General features: G+C 36.2%; 1 protein-coding gene across 1 annotated transcript in view; it reads right to left on the reverse strand.

The window, feature by feature from the left end:
- Positions 1 to 18,832, reverse strand: part of LOC150097977 (transient-receptor-potential-like protein) — a 192,748-nt gene that overhangs the window by 46,778 nt on the left and 127,138 nt on the right. The window contains 1 exon segment of the mRNA XM_090406648.1: positions 9,706 to 9,901. Within this exon segment, the coding sequence (XP_090262774.1) occupies positions 9,706 to 9,901 (196 nt within the window).

Here is an 18,832-nt window from a genome sequence, read left to right on the forward strand (position 1 = left end):
CAGGGGGAGAACAAGAGGTCATCCATGGAAGCTGTATAAGGAGGCTGTGAACAAGGGAAGGAGAAGCAGCTTTTTTGTATGCGGAGCAATTGGAATGCCTTGCCCGAGAGTGTGGTGTCTGCAGAGAATTTGAATGTGTTTAAGGCAAGGTATGATGAATGGTGTGTATGACAAAGGGACCTCCTAGATGGGCCTTTCACTTCATGGGTCTTAGGATGATAATAATAATAATAAGAAGAATATTGGCTCTTCTTTTAAGAGAATGTGGAGGGGAATTGGTGATATCTTTCACTAGGTTTTTTAATTTAGGTCTCAGCTCTGGCAAATTCCCGAGAGAGCAGAAGGAACTATAGACTTGCATATAGACTAATATGTATTTATAGACCAGTATCTTAGGAGTGGTGGTGAAAGTGCTGGAAAAATTGGTCAAAATCAGAATTCAGGAATGGATGGATAAGAATATGATACTCTATAAGGAGCGCAGCATGTCTTTGTGAAGGGTCGGTCATGCCGTAGTGATCTACTAACTTTTTATAATAGAGTGGCAGCTGAGTTGGATAAAGGGAATGACTACACAGTGATACTGCTGGATTTTGTAAAGTCATTTGACAGGATACTACATGGAACTATGCAACAAATGGGGATGGATAAGAAACTGGTGATATTGATAAAAAGGTGGCTGATGGACACATACCAAAAAGTAGTATATGGAGGAGTAGAATCCAGAAGAAGGCAGGCAACTAGTGTGATGCAGGTATATGTTCTTGGACCACTGCTATTTACACATAAATGATATAAGAAATAATCTGAAGGGAGATATTCAGTTGTTTGCTGATGATGAAAGTTTGGGTAGAGTATTCGTTAATCAAGGTGATGTAGACAGCTTGCAGGATGATTTAAATAAGCTGATGATATGGACAAAACATAATGGATGTCAATTTAATGTAGAAATGTGTAAAGTTATGCATTTTGGGTTACAAAAATTACAAGCTGTGTACCACATTGAGGAAACTGTACTCCAATAAATTGATGAAGCCAGGGATTTTAGGGAAATAGTAAATAGAGAGTTGAAGTTTAAATGGTATATTGCCAAAGTGGTGGGGGGGATTGCTCACAGGATTACTTGGTTATTGAAGAATGCACTAACAATCAAAGATAAGAGAGTTATCATTCCTCTACGACCTTGATATGACCACATCTGGATTACTGTGCTCAGGTTTGGTCACCTTAGTTTCTTGCAGATTAGAAAGTGGTGAAGATCCAGAGGCAAGTTACCAAGATGGTGAATGGTTTATGGAATGCTCCCTATGAGAAGAAATTGAGGGTGTGCGGATTGAAAAAAGTTGGTTGATAGGTGAAAACAGAAGGGATATGATAGAAACATTTATGTTACTAAAAGGGTTTTATAGGACTGATGCAGAGAATATATTTTGACACTTGGCTGTAGAGGATAGAAGAAGGAGTCTTCCCTGGAAACAAAAGTAGGGTTAGCAGTGATCAAAGACCAGAATTTTTGTTTGAAGAATGGTGGGTGAGTGGAATGAGAGTCTAGGTGCTTTGTCAGTCAGTGCATTCCATGAGAGATATTATAACTGACTGAACAAACAAGAAAAAAAGTTAAGGAATAAATTATGTATGGAGACTCATTGATCAGGGAAGTACCTAATGAAAGTGTGACAAAATCCTGTTTTCCGGGCGCAAAAATTCATGATATTAGCTACACCATCTGGATGCAAAAAGGTAAATCAAAGGAAATGATTGTCTTGGTTGGTACAAATGATTTAAGAGGCGAGAAGTATTCTATGAGGGAGGACGTAAAAGAATTGTTAGAAGAGGCAAAACTAAAGAGCAAGAAGGTGAAGATTGTAAGTTTCCTACCATGCTATGATAGAAATTAATTGAGGAGGAGGGCAATGGTAGCCAATGAGTCGATACATAGACTGTGCAGAAGGAATGATGAAGGATTTGTTGATCTGTAGTCTGTGTTTGATGGAAAGAAAGATTTGTACAATGCTGATGGACTGCAATTACATGATTTTGGTGTTAGGTGTCTGGAGAGAGCTTTATTCACTGAACATGCTGAAGCATAAATTCAGGAAAACTTAAGCTATTAGAGTGAAAGCAAATGAGTTTATGTGAAGGCAGCCAATGAGACAAGTGAGTATGGAATCTAGTCTCTCAAGCAAAAATATTGAATAGGAAAGACAATTCAGGAAGCAAAGGTGGGTGGGGGACTAAAGGAATGCAACAGTTTCTATATACTAAGGCTAGAAGTATCAGGAACAAGAGGTAGGAGTTTTTGGCATTGGTTAGTGCAACCTTGCCAAAAGTTATAGGCATTAGTGAGACTTGGCTAACAGCAGATGATGTAGTTACAGGGATTGAATGTGAAGGGTTTAGTATCTTCAAGGAAGGCAAAGAAAATAGGATGGTGGCAGAGGAGTACTGTTGATGATAACAGATGAATTGCAGCCAAAAAAAAAGAATAGGAGACAGGCAAGAAGGTGGCTGTTCATTTGAAACAATCTGGTGTGAGATAAGACCTGTAAGACAAAATATGCAGTTGGTTGTTGCTATAGGTCAGGGATTTCCACAGCTGATCTGGAAGACATGCATTGCCAAATCAGTACAATGAGAACAGGTTGAGTGATTATTATGGGAGACTTCAGTTATGGAGAAAAAGACTGGAAGGAAGAAAGATCACATGGCAGGAAGGAAATAGAATTTATACACCTACTAAGAAATAATTACTTAAGGCAGCATGTGATGATGGGGACTAGGGGTGGGACGATGCTGGACTTGGAAACAGGATCAGAAAAGCTATCCATAATCAAGGTGGCCACATTGCCTCCAATTGGCAAAAGTGACCATGCAGTCTTGACTTGGGAGATTGTACAACATGAGGAATATTCTGTCAAGAAGGAGTATATGTGGAACTACAAGGCAGGTGATTATGATATGCTTAGGAAGAAACTTAAATCTGTGCCATGGCATAAAACACTACAGCGTAGGGATGTTAGTAGTGCATGGGATATAGTTAAGGGTCATCTAGAGGAAGCAGTATTAAATTGTATACCTAGGGTAAGGAGAGTTAATCAGACAGGAGTTATATGGATAATTAATATCATTAAGCATGACCTGCAGAAGAAGAAAATGCTGGAGGGTATATAAAAGTGACTGGAAGACTCATGAACAGTACAAGGCTAAAGCAAGAAATGTGACCAGCACAGCAAGGAAGTTGATGGGAAGAAGAATATTATAAGAAAAATATTATGAGAAGAATCTAGCCAAGCAGGCCAAAGGAAATCCAAAAAAAGTTCTTTCGTTATTTTGCAAGTAAGAGGAAGAATGACTATTGAAGATCAACCGTAATGAGTGATGATGGTCATGAGGAGATAAAATAGTTGATTTGCTGAGTGGCCATGTTGCAAAGGATATATCATCCTAGTGAGGTTATTGCTTTAACCCTCCTACCGGCCAAGGTGGATGAAATAGCAAGACTACCCCAGACTTTTCATGGATCAAAACTTCATCGGCATTCTATCTTTTATCAAGTATTTACCCTCCTCCGCTGTTAATCCCTTAACGGCGATTCGAGAGCCATTAGTGGATTAACTGTGGTTGAGTGACTTTTGTGTCACTTGTCTTTACATGTACTCTGTTACTTCGAAATTTCTTTACTGTACTAGGATATTTGATCTTTTTTTTTTTTTTTTTTTTGCTAAACAATTTATTTCTTGTGTCTCGTTCCAAAAATAGAAGTTTCACACTGCCAAAATAAATAATCAATCCTGAAATGACCATAGATCAGCCTTTGCAATGAATATACTTTAGTAATAGTTAATTTCCTCCACTTTACTGACAGTATAGATTTTTTTTCGTGAATTTTCAAATGTTTGTATACATTTAAAATATTTTGTCAAATATTTAGATTTTTAAATAACATTTAGTGAAATAAATATGACATTTTGCTTTCTTTCTTTGCAAAACACCTTTATATGGATTGTCACATTTCAATTTCAGGAACGATTATTTTTTTTTTTTATGAACAACAAATGATTATAAACTGCATTACTCGGTTTCCGATATTGTATCTTTTTTAGTATCAAAAATTTATACCTAATGGTATTTTATCAGAGACTCTTCGCCTTCTTCTTTTGCTGAAAATTGCAACAGAGGTTTTTTTTTTTTTTGTAGGATGCACATTACTATAATATCCAGTGCTTAACCACTGTAGATATGTTGAAAATATAATAGGAATAGGAAGGATATCCTGTATGGAATGATTAAAAATTTATGCTCATTTTTAGGATTTTTTACTGCAACCCCCCTCCTGTCCTAGAACTGAGTTGCATAACTACTTTAAATTTCTATAGCTTTGAAAGCTTTCAGACAGTATTCAAAATCTCTTATTTCAGTTTACCGTTTTGACAAAAGAAATAAAGCAATAATATTGCTGTATATCGAAGCTTCTACTCTGTACTCTTTCTTTGAATCTGAAATCAGCGGTCTGCTGAAATTCTTCTAAGATTTAGAAATACTATGCTGTATTTTCAACATGTAAAACCCACACAAAGAAATTTCAATTGTGTTATTTCTGTTTCTTTTTTTTTTTAAAAAAAAAATCTAAATATTACTACTTCTATTTCTGCTGATTGCTATTTCTGAAATACGTCTTATAAATGCTGGACAATAATCCTCTTACCTAGAGGAAAAGCTTAAAGTCTTAGATTACTCTTTTGAGAAACACAAGACAGAAAGTTTCCTAGAAGTCGCACTAAATTGCCTCAAGCAAGAATGTCTTGTTTCGTTTTCTGTTGTTCAGATATCCTAACATAGTAAAACTGACATTTCTTTTACAGGCTGATGAAGTATTTATGCCAAAAATGATTTCTTTATTTATAGTGATCAGTTTCACTTTTATTATCGAAAAATTCTAAATTATTTGATAATTATCTTGAAAAAAATTACTGCTATTGCTGTTGCTGCTTTTGCTTGCCATCTCACAAATGAATTGTATATTGGGTATACTTTCTAATATTCCTTTCTGCCCAATAACAAGTTGTAGACTAATGGAGATTACTAACCCCCCCCCCCCCACCACCACCACTGGGAACCAGATCAAAAGAACATGCCCAGAAGGCAGCACACTAAAGTACCTCGTGCAATAACTGAATATTTTACAGGCAGAAATTCCTTGTTCTGTTTTTCCATCTTTCTGATTGATTAGCAGACATTCGAAGCATATTCTGATATTGCATTTGTAGGATGTAAATATTAATTTCCCCTATTAGCCAACGTCACATAACTTCCTGATTTATAATAATAGGGAAGTAATATGTATATTTTCTTATTTATAATTTGCAAATTTATAATAATCAAAACTTAGTTTCTGTGTTGAAAAAATTAAATGTTATGTGGAACAATTATTATGAAAAAATCACGAATGAAATAAAAACTGTACCTATGTTTCATAACAGCTTTCGGGTGTCTGGTAATGTTGCAATGGGAGGGGGGGGGGTGATGCTATCAAAGTCAAAATAAAGTTAATTTGTATTGTGAAAGGAAATGAAATTTCACATTTGATGCATTTGATATGCATATTTTGAATGATAAAAATAAGCAAATGTATCGCTTACTTTAAAAATTGGAGAATAAAATATCTGAATTATGCAGTAAATATCTATAACTGTTAATTTCATTTTGTAATGATCAATTATACAGGGAAACCAAGAAAGTAATTTTCTTGGTTTCCCTGTATAATTGAGTGTATTATTTAGTGATATTTTTTGAAATTTAGTGATCATATCACTAAATTTGAAATTTAGTGATATGATTAAAGAATTTCATGTTATTCCCTATAAAGCAAAGTTGTTCCAGCGTGTCCTAAAGGAAATCTGTGAAGTATTATTTGATTTCGATGGTTTTTTACAAAAATAAAAATAATATAATCTAGAACGTCGGCAGCTGGTTTTCTTTTCTTTTTTTAAAAGAATATTTCAAATAATTATCGTGAATTAATTTCTTTGAGAACAAAGAATAATGTTTTGTCTAGAAATTAGCACAAAAAAATTAAAAATGAAATTGGTTCTCCAAGGTAAGGCAATATTTAAGTGAAGAAATTATGCAAGACCTTTATTTTGTCCAGAAATTAAAATTGTATTGTACAATAAAAAGAGAAAACAAAAATATAAATAATTTCTCTATTTTTAGTCTATCCTATATAACTAAAATCCAGTTGACCAGCATAGAACAAGGATGTGCGTTTCTTGTTATAGGCAACTGAGAGGTAGCTACGAACGTGAGATAATCCAATTAACCGTTCTCTTCATCATGAGGGTTTATCACATCTTCTAATGGACAGGATGGTCAAATTGCACTTCTTATCCTGGTTCTTTAAACAGGTGGGCTGAATCGAATCCAGATTTAGTTGGACGTCTATGGACGTCCTGGCCGTTTGGGAGGTTAACCTATGTGACAGACACTAATATAGGAACAGAAGTGGAAGAATTGGAGGTTCTTAGAATATTGTAGAATCTCAATGTAAATACAGCTGTGGGATTAGATGGGATATCAGCTAGGATTTTGTGAGAATGTGCAAGGGCAATGCCTTTGACTAGGCTTTTTAAGTCTCAGCTCTGGTATAGTTCCAAGGGATTGAAAATAGGGTAAAATAATTCTCTTGCATAAGGGAGGCTCTACGACTACTGTAGCAAATTATAGACGAATCGCTATCTCAGGCATTGTGGTAAAAAATACTAGAAAAATTGGTCAAAAAGAGAATTAAAGAATGGGTATATAAAAATATAATACTGTATGAAGGTCAACATGACTTTGTGAAGACAAAAATGGAAAAATAGTTCTAGAAGAAGAGAATAAAGCACAGATTTGGATAAAATATGTAACAGAACTTTTCAATGATACTAGACAGAAGCCTATAAATATAAAAGATAACATTCAAGGACCAGCAATCATGAAATGCGAAATAGAGAATGCTATACAAACAAGTAAAACAGGAAAAGCCAGTGGACCAGATGGTGTGCAAACAGAATTTTTAAAATTAATAGAACCAGATAACATCAAACTTCTTGAAAAACTATTTAATAAAATATATGAAAGTGATGAATTTCCATCAGATTGGCTCAAATCTACATTTATCACTATCCCAAAGAAATCCAAAGCGAATTCCTGTGGTGACTTCTGACTTATTAGTCTAATGAGCCAAACATTAAAAATATTTTTGAAAGTAATTCAGAATCGCATTTATAGAAAAACTGAAGAAACTAAGTGAAACACAATTCGGCTTTCGGAATGGTTTTGGTACTAGTCCCAAAGTTTGGTTTTGGTACTATCCCAAAAGAAACCCAAATTATATAGGAATGGTTTTGGTACTATCCCAAAGAAACCCAAAGCGAATTCCTGTGGTGACTTCCGACTTATTAGTCTAATGAGCCAAACATTAAAAATATTTTTGAAAGTAATTCAGAATCGCATTTATAGAAAAAGTGAAGAAACTCTAAGTGAAACACAATTTGGCTTTTGGAATGGTTTTGGCACTAGAGAGGCCCTTTTCTGTACCCAAATATTGATACAAAAATGCATAGAAAAACAGAAATCTGTCTTTATGTGTTTCATAGATTTTGAAAAAGCATTCGACAAAGTCAGACACACTAATTTAATAGAAGTCCTTCAACAAATAAGGCTAGACGAACAAGACATAAGACTAATAACAAATCTGTATTGGAATCAGTCAGCTACCATTCAATTAGACAACATTACCGCCAGTGATATTAACATCAAAAGAGGAGTGAGACAAGTATGTGTGCTCTCAACACTCCTGTTCAACATATACGCAGAGGTAATCTTTAAAAAAGCATTGGAAGAATGTCCAGAGGGAATCACAATAAATGGAAAGATTGTTAACAACCTACAATATGCAGATGACACTGTGCTAATTGCAGATAACATTATGGATCTCCAAAAACTCATTGACAGAGTATACATAGAAAGCCAAAGAATGGGAATAAATATAAACATCAACAAGACAAAATACATGATTATCAGCAAACATCCAGCCTCAATGAAACTGACACTCAATGGGAAAAATATCGATCAAGTGTCAAGATATAAATATCTTGGTTGCTGGCTTAATGAACGGTGGGATCCAGAAATAGATATAAAGACAAGGATTGAAGTTGCACGGCAGTCCTTCATGAAAATGAGAACACTATTCTGCAATAAAGACCTAAACATGGAAGTCAGATGCCGAATGCTGAAATGCTACGTGTGGTCTATTCTGCTCTATGGAGTTGAAACATGGACATTGAGGGCGACAACCATCAAGAAAATCGAAGCCTTTGAGATGTGGTTATACAAAAGAATGCTAAAGATATCATGGACAGAAAAAATTACCAATGAAGATGTCTTAAAATCCATTGGCAAAGCTAAACATCTTGTACAAATAATCAAGAAACGAAAAACATATCTTGGCCACATCATGAGAAACAGCAAATACCAACTTCTACAAACTATTTTGGTAGGAAGAATTGATGGCAAAGGAACTAGAGGAAGAAAAATAATATCATGGTTTGACAACATCAAGACGTGGACAGGAAAGAGCAGTGTACAACTGCTCAGATTAGCACAAGAGCGCAGTTTGTTCGCCAAGATGGTCGCTGACCTTCGATAGAAGATAGCACAATAAGAAGAAGAAGAATTACTGCACACAGGAAGTTCTGTTGTCCATACAAGCCTTCTCTAATGATAGTGATCTTGTTCCTTACATATTGTCTCAGGACCACAGTTTATGCCTCTTAAACAAATAACGTGGGTTATTTTTCCACCAATTAAACACCTGGGATAGCTCACATTTTTAGAAACCAGTCAGCTCTGCTGTTTTCAAAATTGTGGCTCCAGCCAGATGGGCACCCACAATAATCCCTTTATCACACTGCAAAAGTTCCTTTGTTTTTCCCATTGTGATCATCGCTATTGATGATTATTGATGAGCAGCACTCTTAAATAGTTGCCTAGAATATGTGGTGATGCTCGTGAACAAGTATTTTGCATTTACTCCACATAAGTGATGTTTATGTACATATGCATAAAGATTTCTAATTCTATTATCGGTATATGTGGGATCTAGCATGGAAGTATCTTTTAGTGTTTTGGTTTCATATGGATGCTTATATACTAGGTTTCAATTACTCTTGGTAACTGAAATCCAGCTTGAAAACCTAGCTTATCTTACCTGATCCTTGTCTCTTATACATGGCAAGAGCCATAGTACACATGAAATTATATACTTGCTGATTATTTAATAATTAAGACATGAAACAAAGGCAGTAGCAATGTAAAAAAGTAATCATAATCATATCTCTCATCTAACCACAAGACTTGTATGCTTTTGAGAAGATCCATATTATGATTCATTGGACATTTCAGTTACCACAACAATCATTATATTTCAAAACAATATCATGTCATATTGCTTTGAATGTCATATAATATTGGACAAAATAACTCAATAATGATTGCAATACCTATACATATCATATAATGATCTATGTTTGAGATCACTATATATAATTGGGACTAATTTAATCAATAGCTCAATCAAAAATGAATGAATATTTACAATTCTAAGTTTGCATTAATCATCTAAATGTGGATAAAGTAAAAAATTAAAATTACTTGTATACTTACTGAAATAATTTGGTATGAGTTGCTCATCATTGCAATAAGTAGATTCAGCAATACTACAATGTTAATCACTGAATATGAACCAAACATCAGCATTCCCCAGAAGCGTGTATAGCTCTTGATGCCTGTTAACTCAAAATTGCTAAGATCTACTAACCCAAAGCTTGCCCAGAACAGACTTTGAGAAGATTCAAAAAGACTAGAGGGGAATAAAAAATATATATAGATATATGTAATAAAACTGGCACTGAACTTCTGGCTATTAGTTAGTAATACTAAAACTTTTTGCTATCATCATAATAAATTTAATACGAAAATATCATCGCATATCAAGGAAAAAGAGAATGGTATTTTGTAGTCTGGAATCTTGCTAGGATTATTCCAAATGACTGAAACATGTATGGTGTGAGTTGGATAGAATTAAATATTAAGTTGAATGTTGCTATAAACCTGGCAGTGTGGAGGACACAAAGAAAGGAAGTGTATGGGTAAACTGGCCTAGCAAATAAGAACAGGATGACCATTATAGGTAATTTTAATTAAAGTACTTTAGATTAGAATGAAGAAATGAGAATTAATTTCTTGAGTTTTTTAAGGGACAACCACCTTAGGAAATACATAACAGAAGGGATATGATGATCAATGGTTTTGGATCTCAGAGGAAGTTGTTATAAATGGGAAGTTGAATGCCTCCAGGTGGTGTCACCATGATGTGAACATCTAGGTCAGGGATCTTCAACGCATGGCCAGCGGCCCGCCTGTGGAGCTCTTTGCCATGGCCCACCAGCCATTTTGAAAAAATAACTACTTAACATTAAAACGTGATTAAATAAAAAATAATTTCAATGAAGCCTGCAAGCCACTAAGCTATACTGCAATATATGGAATTGTAAGATTCCAGATTCACAAGGAACGCTGTGCATCTGATACTTTACATAAAATCCTATAAAAATAAATATTAAATAGACATGCTTCTTCAGCCATCTACCAGTGCCAAGCGGTACTTAAGTACTAGTAGTAATGTCACAGGTAGATGGCTGAAACAGTAGTTTGTTTGAGTGCGCTGTCTAGTGCCTTCCAGATACATCTCAAAGATTCTTGATACTTCGTTATTTTCATATAAATACAAGAGGATCTCATCCACAGTCAGTCATGAACAGCATGATATTCATGTATAAGCGCACACAGGTTTGGCGTGTCAGCCATAGCCTATTGTGGTTTTATATTACCAGACTTTTTTCATTAGTGTGAGACATATTCAGTGGATAATAACCGTTACATGGCCATTTTGGATAATTTTTTGGGTTAACCTTCCATCACTATGGCATCTACAAGTAAAAAGCGGAAATCAAGTGATTCTTGTCAGGATTTTAATGAAAAGTGGACCAATTTGTACTTTTTTGCGTGATCGATGATAAGCCAGTGTGTTTAATTTGTCGTAAGTCAGTGTCAGTATCAAAAGAATACAATATAAAACGACACTATGAGACAAAGCTTGCATCCAATTTCGATCACCTTGGAGACAGTTCACTCTGTCCGTGTGGACAAAGTGAACCATCTCCAAATTGATTTAAAATGCCAGCAGGGTATGTTTAAAAGGCAGAGGGAAGAGAGTGAAGCATGCATCAAAGTAAGTTATGTAATAGTGAAAAAATTGCCAAAAATTCAAAAGCCCTCTTGGACGGCGAGTTTATGAAAGAGTGTCTCATCGCTGCTGGGGAAATTCTGTGCCCAAATAATAAGCAAGTGTTTAAAAAACAGTTTGTCTGGAGTACTGTAGCATGACATGTCGAAGAACTTTCCAATGACATTGAAGGAACTTTAAAAAAAACAGTCGTCCGAATTTACGTCATATTCACTTGCTTTAGATGAGAGCACAGATGTGAAGGATACGGTACAACTGGCTATCTTTGTCCGTGGCATTGATCAACAATTCAATGTGACAGAAGAACTGCTAGCGCTCGTACCTATGAAGGAAATGACAAAAGGCACTGATATTCTTGAAGCCACCAAGAAAATGCTCCAGCGTTTCGACCTCAGCTTAACCAACCTCGAGGGTGTGGTAACTGATGGTGCCCCTACTATAGTCGGAAAGAATGAAGGGTTTGTTGCGCTGCTACGGAAAGAACTGGAACTAGAAGGAAAAGATTTCGTCTATTACCACTGTTTAATCCACCAGGATTGTACATGAAAACTATTGGATTTGAGAATGTCATGAAAGTTATTGTGACTGTCGTCAACATTATTAGGGCAAGAGGATTGAATCATCGTCAATTCCAAGAGTTTTTGACCCAAGAGTGCGAAGCGGATCACGGCGATGTGGTTTATTATGGTGATGTACGTTGGTTGAGCAGAGGGAAGGCTCTTAAAATAGTCTTTGACTTAAGGAGCGAAATACAGCGGTTCATGCAAACCAAGGGGAATCCGATTGCAGAATTTAATGATCCTAAGTGGATGACAGACTTTGCCTTTGTGACCGACATCTCGTTGCATATGAATGACCTAAATACGCGGCTACAATCCAAAGATCAACTGGTGCACACTCTGTTTGATCACATCAAAGCTCAAAGCTTTTGTGGCCAAGCTCAAACTTTGGGAGGCACAACTCGCAAAAAAAGACAACTCGTTTTCAGCTTCTCGCTGAGTCCAACTGTTCATCTCTTGATGAATACGCTACAAAATTAGCCATGTTGCAAAATGAGTTTGAAGAGAGATTTAGTGATTTTCGTAACCAACAGTCTTCTTTAGATTTATTTTCAATGCCATTCAGTGTCAATGCTGCTGAAATGCCAGGCTCAGTACAAATGGAGCCGCTTGAACTCCAAAACAACTCTTCTTTGAGAGAAAAATTATTCAATGTGCCCTTGCTTACATTTTACAAAGACTACATTTCTGAGGACGCATTCTCTAATCTTTGCCGGCATGCTTTGAAGATGTGCGCCTTGTTAGGAAGCACATACTTATGTAAGCAGCTCTTCTCCAGAATGAAGCATGTGAAGTCCAAGACAAGAACTCAGATTACAGACCAACATCTCGAGAATACTTTGCGCATAGCAACTTCCAACATTGATGCCAACATAGACAAGCTGGTCAAGGAAAAACATTGCCAAGTTGTTCATTGACATTGTAAAAAATGAATGTTTTCTTCATTAAATTATCTTTTCTCGAGTATTGATTGTATTTAGTTATCATGAACCCGACTCCTACCTATGATCTTAAAGCGGAGTTTGTTTATTTTTATAGGATTTTATGTAAAGTATCAGATGCACAGAGTTCCTTGTGAATCTGGAAAGCATCTTACAATTCTAAATACCGCAGTATAGCTTAGTGGCCCGTGGGCTTCTTTGAAATTTTTAATGTGGCCTGCACTGTCTGAAGACCCCTGATCTAGGTAGTAGCCAGCCATATAAGGACTTCTGTGAGAAAGGGATTTACACATAGACCTACAAGGCTGGTGATTATGAAAAGCTAAGAAGAGAGCTTGTGGCCATATCATGGAATGAGGAATTGTTGGGTCCCGTGCAAGAACTATCTGCAGAGGTAATGTTTGAATGTATTCCAATAGTCAAGGAATACATTCAAAGTGAATGAAGAGAATCAGCAAGCAATCTAGAAGACAGCACAAGATAAATGGTAGTAATCAGTTGAATGAGAAGTGCCAAAGAGAACATGATAAACAAGATGGGCTAAGTAAGGATAGCAAAAGTGCAGTATAAGCAGCAATAACCAATGGAGATGAAAAAAATCTTTTGATATGGCCAACAGAAGAAAGAATGATTATGGAAGGTTGATCATAATAGCAGAATGATAACCACAACAAAGGATACAAATGATATATTACATGAGAAACAGTTTAGAAAAGTATTTTATCCTGCAGAGCTTAAAGAATGAGAAGACAAGGAGTGACGAGAGCTTGGTCCACCTTTACTATGAGTTGCCTCAGTCCTGAAGATACTTCAGGTGCAAACCTTTGTTTGCATACACTTGGATAAGGATGAAACTAAATTTATTATAGTCTAACCAAGTGGAAAATAAACTTCCAACATCTTTCTCTAAATCCAGAGTAATCTAATAATAAGATGGCACACCTTTTGGCAACTCGTATAAGTAAAGATGACCTCTCCATTGCTTCTGCCTTAGTATCACCACTTCTGAGTCTGGCTCCCACTGATGAGACCTCAATAAAGGTGGAATCAGTCTGGGTAGTGGCCCTTCCCTTAATGCATAGCATTATCCGTGTCCATGTGTAGAGGCTTAAGTGCTGTGAGGACATCATGTTGGAGGCTTAATGGATTTTTTACAACACTCAGAAAGGATTAAAACAGAATTTTTAATCTCTCAGTGCCTGGAGTTTATAAAGTATCCTGTTCCTGTAAGCTGGTGTACTTTGGTCAGACAGGCAGATCAGCAACCATCTGCCTGTCTGACCTGGAGGATCATGCCAGGAGGAACACAAGTCATACATCTGCAACCACGACTATGGTCAGTCAGGCCTTGCTGACCGTGTCTTGGATACAACCCATAGGATCTCATGGGAAAAAACCACCATGCTCCACCATAGCAAATTCAAAAAAGGGAGACTATTCTTAGAATCAGCAGCTCTCAGAAATCGAACAATCTTAATAAATACGGTTGCATTAAACTTCCTAAGATTTGGGAAACACTTATTACACATTTCAGGCCACCTCCAACCGCCCTTAGAGGGCACTCCACCTAGATAGGACTTTAGTGTCACCCATGTGGTTGGACTTAGTATTGTTTGTTATTTGTGTTTATGTTACATAAGTCTTTTTGTAATCCCTGAAGATGTCTCAGTGACTGAGATGAAATATAGGAAGTATTAAATTCTGTTTTAATCCTTTCTGAGTGTTGTAAAAAATCCATTAAGCCTCCAACATGATACATGTCTGCAAGGAGATGTGCTTTGCATTATGGGAGATACTGAGACAAGGAGTGATGATAGCTTGGTCCACCTCTACTAACTACAAGTTGCCTCAGTCCTGAAGATACTTCAGCCACAAAACGTTTGTTTGCATACATTTGGATAAAGGATTAAACTAAATTTATTATAGAGCTTAAAGAAAGTGGAAAGGGAGGAGTAGGGACTGATGGTGAATGAGTAAATTGAGTATATAGCGAATTGAGTAAACTAGATGTGAATAAGGCAGTAGCACTTAATATATCACCACATGTTTTGAAGGAATGCTTAAGGGAGGTAACAACAGCCTATACACTAAAAATAATTTTTACCTCATCATCATCATCATCAAATTCCTGATATATACCCTCAAGGGATGTACAGGATATGATAGTACTACGTGAAATATTGACATCACTACTAACTTCCTATCTACAATTTTCCTCCAAATCAGCCTGTTACCCGCTCCAACGTTATCAGATCTTATATTTCTATCTTCTAAGGCCTTGTTCTTCAACCTGTGGTCTGCCAAAATTTTCTGGCAGTCCGCCAAAAATTTCTTCGTCTCTCAGAAATAACGCTCCAGCCACGTATATCAAATTTTCTAACCTCTAAGCAGCTGCAGATGTCACACCAGCTAAAAATTTTAATTTCATAACATTGGATTAAATAAAATACTATCTACATTGGTTGAGATTTTTGTCTTAGCCGTCAGCCGGTCCACGAAATATTTCTATTTTCCCGTGTCTGCATGTGTAAGAAGGTTGAAGAACGCTGTTCTATGGCACTTTTTACTGCAGCAATCCACCTATATCTTGGTCTTCCTCTGGGTCTTTTTCCTGTCAACGGCAGAGAACACTTGTTTTGCTAATCTTTCCTCTTCCATTCTGTTTAAGTTACCATACCACCTGAGATTAGCTCTGCTAACGTATTCCTGGATGTTGACAATGTCAAGTTCTTTCCTAATATCCTTGTTTTTAATATGATATTACCATTGATGCCATTTGTCCATGCCCCTAATCTTTCTCAGGACTCTGAATTTATGTGGTCTCTTGTCTTTGGTCAAGTGTTTTACTTCTGACCCAACTCTCAGATCTGTAAGTTAAAATTGGTTTGAACACTGTCTTATATACATTTAATTTAGTGTTTTGACTAATTTCTACCTTATTCCATATAAATTTATTCACTTTACTTCTGACCATACCAGCTTTGTTGATTCTGTTTTCTATTTCGATATTTAATGTATCATCTTCACTAAAAATTGTGTCTAACTAGCTGATATCTATTACAACAGTTATTTAAATTAGTCAGGGAATCTTGCAGATTTATTTAGAAGTATAACATTATCCGCCTAAAGCAAAGAGCTGAGATTAACATCTCCCATTTTGATATCAAGTACCACTTTCCTTCATAATGTGATCCATATAGATAATGAATAACAGAGGAGATAATGTACATCCTTGTCGGACGCCAGATTTAACATTAAACCACCTTCCTGTACTTCCTTTAATTCTAACTGCTGACTTACAAATTCAAATAAAGACTAAGTATTGCTTGATATAATGCCCAATTGACACTATATAACTGTAGCGTTTCGAATAGCTTCTCTCTCTCTTGGCACCTTGTCATATGCCTTTTCCAGATCGACAAAACTTAAATACAAATCTTTGGGAAATTTATGGGAAATTATATTCCCATAATTTCTCAGCTATTTGTCATAAAGTGAAAATCTGATCCTGACAGGCTCTATTTGTCCTGAATCCGACTTGTTCTTCACCAAGCTTATCTTCCACAATACTTTTCAACTGTTATATCTTATCACAAACACTCAGTAGAGAAATACCTCTGTAATTCTCACATTCAGTTTTATTTCCCTTTTTATATATGGATATTATGAGAGCTCTACTCCAATCATCCTGAATTCATCCCTCTGTCCAGGCCTTCTGAACTATGCAGTGCAGCCACTCTAAGACTTTTATACCTCCATTTGAACAGATAGTTAGAGCTCTGTGTTTAAGGGTGCTTATGAGACCTAGTTTTTGTTGGTGATAAGAATTTTTGTGTATGTACTGGCCAGTGTGTGTAGGTTTGCTGTAGACTTAGAAGGAGAGACAGTCTGAGGGAAGACATGTGACAAGTGTATCTAGGAACGGAAGAGAGTTGTTATTTTCTAGTTCAATGGTGAATTGGATACGTTTGTGTTGTTTGTTCAGGTAGCTAAAGAATGTATTTAGTGCTTCGCAGCTGTGGGGCCAAATGGCCAAAATATCGTTGACGTATCTGAGCCAAATTTTGGGCTTTAGGCATACTGACTCTGGAGCTTGTTGCTCAAAGTCTTCCAAATAAATGTTAGCAACTGGGGGGGGGGAAGTGGTGAGCCCATGGCTGTACCCTCTTTTTGAAGGTAAAAACTGTTTTGCCACATGAAATATCCAAAGCAGAGTACGTGGGCAAAGAGGGCCGTGATGTCGTGTGGAAATATGTTCCGTAGGAGTAAGATAGTATCATTGATCAGGACATTGGTGAAAAGGGAAGTTATGTCAAAGCTGACTAATAAATCCTGGTCATTGAGTGTAATGTTTTTAATTTTGTTTATGAAATGTTGAGTATATTTTATGTAGGAAAGGGACTGACCTACCAATTCCTTGAGTGTGGCCACTAATTTTTTGGCTAAGTGGTCTGCCTCTTATGCCCCTGCTCACACTCTCATATAGTTTCCAGAGTTAACCCCTTGTTCTACCCCCCCCCCCCTTCTCCCATTGTGTGAAATATTGCTTCCACATTAACCTGGTAACAACCCTTTACAGATTAAATGACTCAATCACATCCCCTCTCTTCCTCCTATTCACAGTATTCCTATGAACAAGCTCTAAACCAGGAATACAAGCTCATCAGCCATACATTTATAAAAAATGGATACAGTAAAAAAACTATTCACAAGATCCTTCACTGAGATACTAGTAATAAAAAAAAAGATTTCAAGAACGCTGTTGCCATACCTTATGTTAGAGGCATTTCCGAAAAAATAGACAAAATACTACACAAATACAACCTCAAAACCACCTTTAAACCCCCAACAAAATTAAGACACCTACTCAGTTCTTCCAAAGATCCTCTTCCACACCTAGCCCACCCAGGGGTATACAAAATACAATGCACATGTAACCTACCATACTTAGGGAAAACAGGGCTAACCATCCCAATTAGGAAGGACGAACACAAACAACACATTAAATACCTCCATTTTGGAAAAATCGGCCTTTCTGACCACGCACTCCAAACATACCACAGAATTGATTGGAAAAATACCAAGTCCCTACACCTCACCAAAACCTGGTTCGAGAGGAAATTCAAAGAAACATGTGAAATGCTCAAACATAACCCAAATCTGAACAAAAATGATGGCCTAACCATTCCAAGAATGTGGCGGACCCATCTGCAACCTTTATAGCAACCAGAACAAGCCAAAGAAAATTCCCAATACAAGAAGACTTGGTGAAGTGGTTTTTTTTTTTTTCCTTAACATTCCATAGCAACTTGAACTGTACAAGGCCTGAAGAAAATCATAGTATAACAATCTGAACTGTACAAATCCAGAAGAATCTTAGTACATGAGGATTTTAGCAGAGTTTATTGTAGTTTTTTATTATTTTATTTATTAATTATAATTTTTTTTCAACTGTTATTTTATTTTATTTGTTTATTTATTTTTTTATTATTTTTTTAAATTATCGCTAGAGGTCAGGCTAAGAAAAAGATTAATTAACAGCGTAGATTTAATTTGCCAGTACAGAGTGCAAGAGCATGTATCCTTCTGATGATGACCTCAATACAGGGATCGAAACATCAAATTGTTATTTTATTAATAATAAGTAAAATAATCATTTTAACACGTGTGTTTTGTATCCCTAAATTCGGAAATATGTATGCTTTAAATTCATTCAATGTATCTATCCACATTCACCAATGTCAAGCAGTGCATTCCATTCACCAACCATTTTCCACACAAAGAATCTGCTCCTTATGCCCCTGCTCACACCCTCATACAGTTTCCAGAGATATCCCCTTCTTCTACTTCCTTCTCTCATTGTAAAATATTGCTTCCACATTAACCTGGTAACAACCCTTTACAGATGACTCAATGAATGACTCAATCACATCCCCTCTCTTCCTCCTATTCACAAGACTACAAACTGTATATTCCATCAATCT

Source organism: Typopeltis vanoorti, chromosome 16 (genome assembly GCF_054136105.1).
Source record: "Typopeltis vanoorti isolate ZY-2024b chromosome 16, IOZ_Tvanoo_1.0, whole genome shotgun sequence".
NCBI lineage: Eukaryota > Metazoa > Arthropoda > Arachnida > Uropygi > Thelyphonidae > Typopeltis > Typopeltis vanoorti.